The 8,401-nt window shown below is 36.2% G+C and overlaps 1 protein-coding gene across 1 annotated transcript in view; it reads left to right on the plus strand.

Moving 5' to 3' along the window:
* Positions 1 to 8,401, plus strand: part of LOC140239836 (PAS domain-containing serine/threonine-protein kinase-like) — a 43,098-nt gene that overhangs the window by 10,654 nt on the left and 24,043 nt on the right. Inside the window, 2 exon segments of the mRNA XM_072319658.1 lie at positions 8,156 to 8,221; positions 8,224 to 8,269. Of these exon segments, the coding sequence (XP_072175759.1) occupies positions 8,156 to 8,221; positions 8,224 to 8,269 (112 nt within the window).

Genomic DNA, 8,401 nt, shown 5'->3' on the forward strand with positions numbered 1-8,401 from the left:
ATGCTATATCAAGGTCATAAGCTAGAATTCGCTCATTTTTTTTTATTTGATGAAAAAATATTGACTAGAGTAATTACAAATGGGCTAGAAATAGAGTGTCAGTATACTATATTTGTATGTGTAGACATCATGAGGACAGTGTTAATGCATGACGGAATCCAAACTAAGACATTTAATTGTAAATTGGTAATTACTTTTATTTGTTTTATTTTAGCTTTGCTAGGTACCTGAACCGGGAAAGTACCCACTTAGAAGTCTATTTCATTTGTTACATGTTGTAGCATGATTTGTGGAACTGAATATGACACTATGGGGAAATTTAAAGTCATTCCCATGAATGCATTTGTGCACTAAAGACAAATGTCCCATACGTAAGTTGAGCCATGTCCCATACGTAAGGTGTACTTTCGTTAATTAAACCAACTTCATGAAAATATGCTTTATTCTTTTGCAATGAAACTTTGCTGAAAGATACTTCAGTATTGTACCTTTCTTCACTTCCAAACAGAACTTGATCAGTAAGGTACTTTCAGAGAATTTTCAGTTCGAACTTTATTTTGAAAAATCCAGTTTTTCTCTGGTCCCATACGTAAGTTGGCATATTTTTCTTAATAAAACCATTAACCCAAGGTCAAATGACATCAAACTTAAACACAATATTCTTCTCACGGATACCAGTCCTCCTGATGATAAACAGTAAAATCCAAGTGCTCCTTCATTACTTTTCAGAGGTTTGAAATCTCTGAATGTCCCATACGTAAGGTGCGCGATATCTTGGACTTGCCCTTTACTTTGTTTTTTGATATCTCAGCCATTTCAAAATCAATTTTCATTGAAAAAACATTGAATTTCTCTTGAAATTATATGCTCTTTCATATTTTACTAGAGGCTTCTCATTATTTCACCAGAAAAATATTAGAAACCTGAAGTTACAATGTCGGTCTCAACCAAAACTCTACCATCCCTTTGACATTTCAATTCCAAACAGACTTCAGAGAAATGCTATATAACGAATGCATGAGGCAGGACATAAGCCACACACCAGATGCTGATGGTGCAGTTTTACGACTGTTGACAGTTTCTTGTCAGCTACATATGTTGGCATTCTCAAAGGAAGCAATATATCCTCAAAAAATATGGCATACAAAAGTCGTGAGGCTTAGCACACCTAGTCCCCTACAATAAATTTTCTCCGGTCTATCCAGTGTCGCCCAAGGCAGAGTCTTGTTTGCATCCTCTCAATATTGCGACACCTCCAATAAATCACTTTCAGATGTGGAGGAGATATTGAGAGTGAAGACAGTATGAAATGATGTCGGAGTAAACTACCTTTTTCATCCAAAATTCAGACCAAGAAATTAGCTCAGCTCGCTCGATATGATAACTTGCCTTTCAGACTATATACAATGTACTTTTAGTTCCCAATGTACAAAGTGTAGATCACTGGACAAGACATACACATTTATGTACTCTGCATGAGGTTTAACTTTTGCACATTTTTAAAAGAGGTGACCACTATTTGAGAAGCCAACAACTCGTATAATGTCCCCAAGGTTGGAAACCAAGTTGCTATTTTACAAAACTGCCATTACTGAACTTTGTATTCTATTGAAAATAAAAACCATGTTGTACACATTGTAGTGTTGGCCAACATCACATCCCACTGGCTGAGAACTGTTGGTCTATAATGTCTTTTGAACTACAGACTTTTTAATATAGAATCATATAATTTGATAGAAGAACAATTGAAAACTTACAAGCAGTAGGGGGTAGGTAATTCATTAATTTTTTATATTACATAAATGGCTTATTATTTAAATTTGGTTGAAGTGAACTACATACATTGTAAATGCAAACACGTATGTACTGTGCATCTACCTACAATGTATTAGGTACAATGTACATTTCAATGTGCACCTACAATGTAGTTTGTGAATACTCATAACTTGCAATATACAAACGTACATGTACTGCCATTATTTGATAAATTTGTATAAAAATTAAAATTGTACAATTGTAAGAACACTTATTACCCCATTGCACAATGCACAATACAGTATTCTTTTTGCTTGATGTTTGACATTTGCAATGAAGTGATGAATAAAACGAAACACAAAAGGTATTATCTCTTGGGAATGTAATATGATGCAGAGAGGTTGAGCAATCAGATTCTTACTCTACCGTGCATTTTGCATTTGTGGAGTTTTATTTCAGATTGCAAGTCATGTTCCCCCCCCCCCTACCTTTGTACTTTGTGCATCCCCAGCAGAAAATTATTGGGCCATTTGGTAGTTCTGACAATCTACGACTGTAAGAAGAAATCATTGCAAGGCAACCTACCGAGAATATGGAGCAGATGCATTTTTCAATAAGGATTGCCAAAGGAGCTATAATGAAAGAAAGCCCCGCCATGTCCCTTTTTTTCCCCCTTTCTCCTTTGTGGATGCATTTCCTAACGCTCACTCTACGGTGAACTAGGCACTTGTGTTGTTGTTGCATTCTTTTTCCCTCTTGTAGCATATCATTTTGAGATATGATGTGCTCACAGCAAAATGCTTTGAAAAAAAAAAAAAATCACTCACACAAGGTACTGCACAGTTTTTTGTTTGTTTGTTTTGTGCATTACATGAACACCAGGCATACTTGATTGTACGTACTTGTAATCTGAAGCTATAGAACAGAAGATTCCCCAGATAATGAATATAATCAAATAGTTCTTCCTTTTGTTGCTTTAGTTGGAATGTTCAGAAAATACATGTTTGACACTTATAGGAGAGGTTAAACTTGAGGTAGACTGTACAGCCGTGTAGGCCTACAATGTACAATATATTTAATATGTGCATTGCTCATAACATGTACATACAATGTATGTACAACGTACATGTACGTTGTTGTACATAGTGTACATTGTATGTACATTGCAGTCCTTGATCTCCAAGTCTTAGAATTCTTCATTTATGTTCACCTGTCATGCAATACAAAATATAAAGTACATAATTGTATCACATTTTTCTTGACACGAGATGTACAACTACAATATTGTAGGATCATGCAGTGTAGGCCTACAACTGCATATATGAACACAACATTTACAATGTAGTGTTGCAATCTAGAATACAAATTGTAGCGTACATTTAGTTTATAACCTGCTCCGTGAAGTGCTTGTGCATTGCATGGAATAAAGGTGGAAAAATTGACATTCATGAGCTAGCATAGTGATTTAGTGATGGAATTCTAATCCATACATACTTGCACACTCTACAGTATGAACATAGTCACACTGTACACCATCCTTACTTTTAGTGTACAGTATGCTTGCACATCTAATACAGACAGGTGTACCGAGAAGGATACTGGCTTCAGCAGGTCCTCCTGTATGGTGGTCGTCATGGTAACTGAGTCAACAGAGCTCTTGCATCAGAAGTGAATTTTATGTACAGTGGTAGTGGTAGTCAGGAAAGGAATGCAGAGTTCATGATGCGAAGGCTGCTGCCATGATGTGCTAATGGCACTGCAATCATACATTATTAAGTTTTTCCTGAGTGTCTGTCAAGGATTCTTTTTATGCTTCCAATTTTATGGGGTGAGGAAATTGGCAGAGAAAGGTAACAGATGATGATCACACACAGTGAGGAACACACAATTGGCATCAGCTAGTGCTACAACTGTACATGGGGGGGGGGGGGATAATCTTGATAGGACTTCTGTCTTTGGTATAATTTGTGAAGAAACGATTTGTGTGTGTGTATGTGTGTGTGTGTTCCACTTTATAGACTCAAGTTCAAAACTGTGTGTGTGTGTGTGTGATGTATTGGGTGCAACATTTTTTTTTTCTTCATGAATCAGAATTCATCAATGTCATGTGATCAAATCTTTATGTTCATAGATATCCTGTTTATCGTATTGCTCAAAAAATGACTTGACAACTGTATGTGTATTAAATGCAAGTATCAAATAGATTCAAGTACATTGTAAACACACTTCCTTCCTTGTACAACACTGTGTATGTGTACTTTTTCGTTTCGTTTTGCTTTCGACAAAAGTATCTTGAAAAATCTAATTTGAAAACTCAAGTGTTTGTGTCAATATCGCACTGACAATGTGTTTCTGGTTTATTAGAATAGCTTGACACCATTTACAACAGGCCAGCAGATTCCAGTTGTTTCATCTGTCAATGGCTTTAATACGAACACGCTTTTATGATCGTGTGATTTTTGACAGCACTCGCTGTATATATTGTCCAAGAGCGTCAGTAGCAGAGGCAGAGCGTGCAACATCTGGTAATATCGGGCAGCATCCATTTGCGCTATTAATGAAACTGCCACATCTCTCACGATGAATGAATGATGGTCTCCCCTCCTTCCCGACTTCCGAGCGCTGCTTCCCGTCTCTTGCCAGCCAGCCAGCCAGCCAATCAGGCACTCTGCAGATCGGAGACATCTGCTAATTAGTTGCAATTAATGTACTTTGCTAGGAAAGTGTCCCTCTGCTATAATTTGCTCGGCAAATATTTGATGAGATGTCCTGTCTATCTCTCACTTTCTTTTTCTGTTTTCCTGGGTTTTTTTTCTCTCTCTCTCTTGCATTGCACATCATGCCAACTGTTTTTTCATGCCATACATACAAATTGTGTTTTTCTTTTTAACATTAATTATTAACAATTAATATAGTGCTTACAACGAGCCATCTATTATGCAACAGTAATCTCTTGAAAAGATGTGCATCAGATGTTTATTATAATGATGATTAAGTTTTGCCTTTTCCTCCCCTGGCAACCAGTGGCATGCACCTAGAATCACCACAATCTTGATATTATGTAATATAATTTTATGTTTGTATTATGTTGAATTGCTATTTAAAATGAGTAAATAAACAATGATAATAATAAAGATGTGTTGCCTATTCAAATCAAGGAATTTATCTGACAAAACTTTAATAGTTTTAATACATTTTGTTTCTTGTGACTTTTTTATGTCTTAGTGTGCTGGTGAATTTCTGTTGATTTACTGAACATAAAAATTTGAAATGTGATATGAAGACTGTAATCATGTGTATTTTCTGTTTGTTTGTTTGTTTGTTTGATTGATTGTTTGTTTGTTTGTTTGTTGTTTTTGCTGTTATCCTCTTGCCTGAACAAACAAAGTGATGTGTAGATTAAAGTGTTTGTTATTCCCATTAGCTTGTGAATATTCGTGTCAGTTTTTTGTCTTTCCTTTGTTCTGCTATTGCTTCCAAGACTTCATTTTTGCCTCTCTGACACTTTGATGTAATTTTGAAGGGTTTTTACTTTTCAGTTGTGTGTTTTGTTCTGTTTTCATTTTCGCAACAATCTTCTTACACCAAAAAAAAAATGCTAATGATAGACCTGTACTCTTGTAATTAACTTATCAGGGATTTTGAAAGTCCTTTTTATATTTCAGTTGGGGCTTTGTTTGGCATGTTGTATAGTCAGCATGATTTATACAATCTACTCAGTAAAGATATTTTGATTATTAAGAAAACAATATTGATCAAAGATATTTTGATAAAAAAGGAACAAACAAACAAACAAACAAAAACAACACCAAAATATTGAATGATGAATGTGGATTTTGTTTTATAGGCAAGGCCAGATAATAGACCATGCATAGGTTATTAGGAAAAAAGCGGGCAGAATTCTAAAAATGTAGGTCAAGGTATGAGTTGGTCAACCACAAGTACACATGCATTTAAGTGGATTGCTTTGTGATAGCAGAAAATGTTGCTTTTATTATTTTTGTTTCCTGCCAATAACTACTCGTAGGAGGAAGGAACTACATGTAGGAATGTCATATCCTTTTTTTTTCTTTGGCTTACGGAGAAAACTTACAACAGGAAACAAACACTAACAGGATTTAGTAGACCTCGTTTTTAGTGAGGTATCGGTTTATAAATGTTGTATTTTGTAAAAGAAAAAAAAATGAAAAAAATATGTGTGTCTTGTTCTCATTCACTTTCTGTGATAAATGGCCAACAGTTTGAAGGTCAGTGGCAGGACTCACTGGAATACTGATTTTTCCAAATACACATGTACAGCTGTACGTGCACATTGTTACTTTGGAATTTCCAGGTACAAATCATATCAAAATTGGTGCATATCAAAACATACACACACAACACACACACACAGATTACTATATATTCCTTGACAAGAATGAACCTTTCACTGTTTTCTTTGTGTGACGCCATGGCCTTTGTCTGAAAGCCTGCCTTATAGTTGATTTTCAAGATTAGCATTCCTATCAAAATACAGATGATTCCCATTAACAAAAAAAAAAGTCCTCGGGACTGGCAGGTTTTTGTTTTGTTTTGTTTTGTTCTTTTATTATAGACAAATAAAGTACACATACACTGTAGTGTAAAGATATATTCTTGACCTGAAGTTTTACAACCTTCATTGTATTAACAAAATTCATTTTAACCATGTTTATTGTTCATAAACTGGAGTGCACTGTATAGGAACCTAGTGTGTGTAACTCATAATATTTCTGAATACTAAGCTGTCTTCAACTACATTGTATGTCATTGACTGTGCCTTTGGCAGTATCTGCAAGTCATGATTCTATCTACATGTGTACACCGTATGTGTTGCTAAACGACCAATATGCAATCCCTATCAATTTCATACAGACCGCACACACTGATTGCAATTTCTTCCAGTTTATCCCTCCCCCTCTACCGTCATCCTTAAATAATGCCACCCTTGGGAAATTGATTAAATTTGCCTTGGTATCAGGCATACAGAAGGAGCAAGAGAGAAAAGGGGGGGGGGGGGGAAGAGAGCTCGTTCAAAGTCTCATGGTGCTGTGTGCGAGATGCTGTTCATTATACTGTGCAGTCTGGCAATATCAACTCTCTTTTTAATAATGTTGAGCCGACCCAGTCAAAAGTGCACCTGAACAGAGAATGAAAGACTTGAGAATATAGGCCACACCTGCCAGGCTTCCTACACTCGCTGAAGTCAATGAAAAATGGAAAAATGAGATCACAAACTGCAGATGGATTGCCAGTATTTTTTAAGCAAAAGTCCATTGTCTGTTTTTCCAAGTTTGGAGATACTGTAAAAGTGGATATTTTTGCGGGACCAATTTTTCGCGCCTGGCCGGGTAAGAAGAGTTTCACGTGTTTTTAATTCCGTGGAATCAAGACATCATGCACAGGAACATATGGCAAGCAAAAATATTTGCTTGCTTTTGTTTTTACCCTAGTTTCTGGTTGCGCAAAATGCGCGAAAATTTCAACACCGCAAAAATTTCCACTTTACAGTAGGAGAAGATTTACAAACATTTCATACAGGGTTCCATACATAGTGCACAGTATAGGCACAATTTATTCATAATCATTAAATGCATTATACACTATTCAAAACTTGACTTGAATTTTAAATGATAAAAAAAATTCTACAACAGTTTCTTAAGCCAACTGCCTAAAACCGATCTCTTTCAAAAGACAATTTCCATGTGCAGTGAAAATCCAGAGTACTGACTTTTACAGCTTCTCTGGTCAGTCTGAACAGCACATTCAATGTGTTGTGCAAATCTGACAAAATTGCATGGGATTATATACATTTAGAACACTATATAAGTCTAAACATTTGCAAGATTGTTTCTGCATATTATGCAGGGCCAATATCAGTGAACTTCACCTGTTTAACAGATTCTGTAGACAAGAATATTCTGTATCTATTTGGATACATTAAAAAAAAACATTACAAAGAAACAAAAAAAAATAGTACCCTGTGCAGTATGTTATTTTCAATGTGTACAGTCATTTTGCATTGATTCAAATGGTATTCTCATCCAGGAACAGTAGAATTCTGTGAAAGCATAAAATCTTTGAAAGTTTCCGTGGCAGTAGAACATTGAGTGGTAGAAGGCTTTAATAGCGTACTACTGTACCACATATTTTCCTTATTTGGTTACATTTGTGTAGCCCTGAAAAGGGCTTACACACTACCAAAGGTTAGGTATAAAGCATGTTCTTTCAGGGCCACATACATACACTGTACCCTATGTGGTGTGTGAAAACAATTAAAACCAAACAATGTGATGCCTGTATTCTTCGTTTGAGTGCATCTTTATTTTGTTTCTGACGAGAGTGTATTCTCATTGGTCTTTCTGGTCCTGCAGGTGGGAAGATCCCGTCGGGCCCCAGAGCTGCTCGCAGTCCTTTGGAGGGACCATGAGACGGAAGGACCAGTTTGGGTCCCCTCCTACCCCTCTCCTCTGGACAGGATCCGGACAGGCAAAAGGTGAGGATGGAGCACAGTGAACCTCCATGGATCAAAATTTGGAACATTTTTATTTTAAAATTATTAGATATTTTGGATGGGAACACAATCCTCAAAGCATCCAAGTTCAGGCCCCAACAAACTCCAATTAGG

The sequence above is a fragment of the Diadema setosum genome, chromosome 16 (assembly GCF_964275005.1).
Source record: "Diadema setosum chromosome 16, eeDiaSeto1, whole genome shotgun sequence".
Lineage (NCBI taxonomy): Eukaryota > Metazoa > Echinodermata > Echinoidea > Diadematoida > Diadematidae > Diadema > Diadema setosum.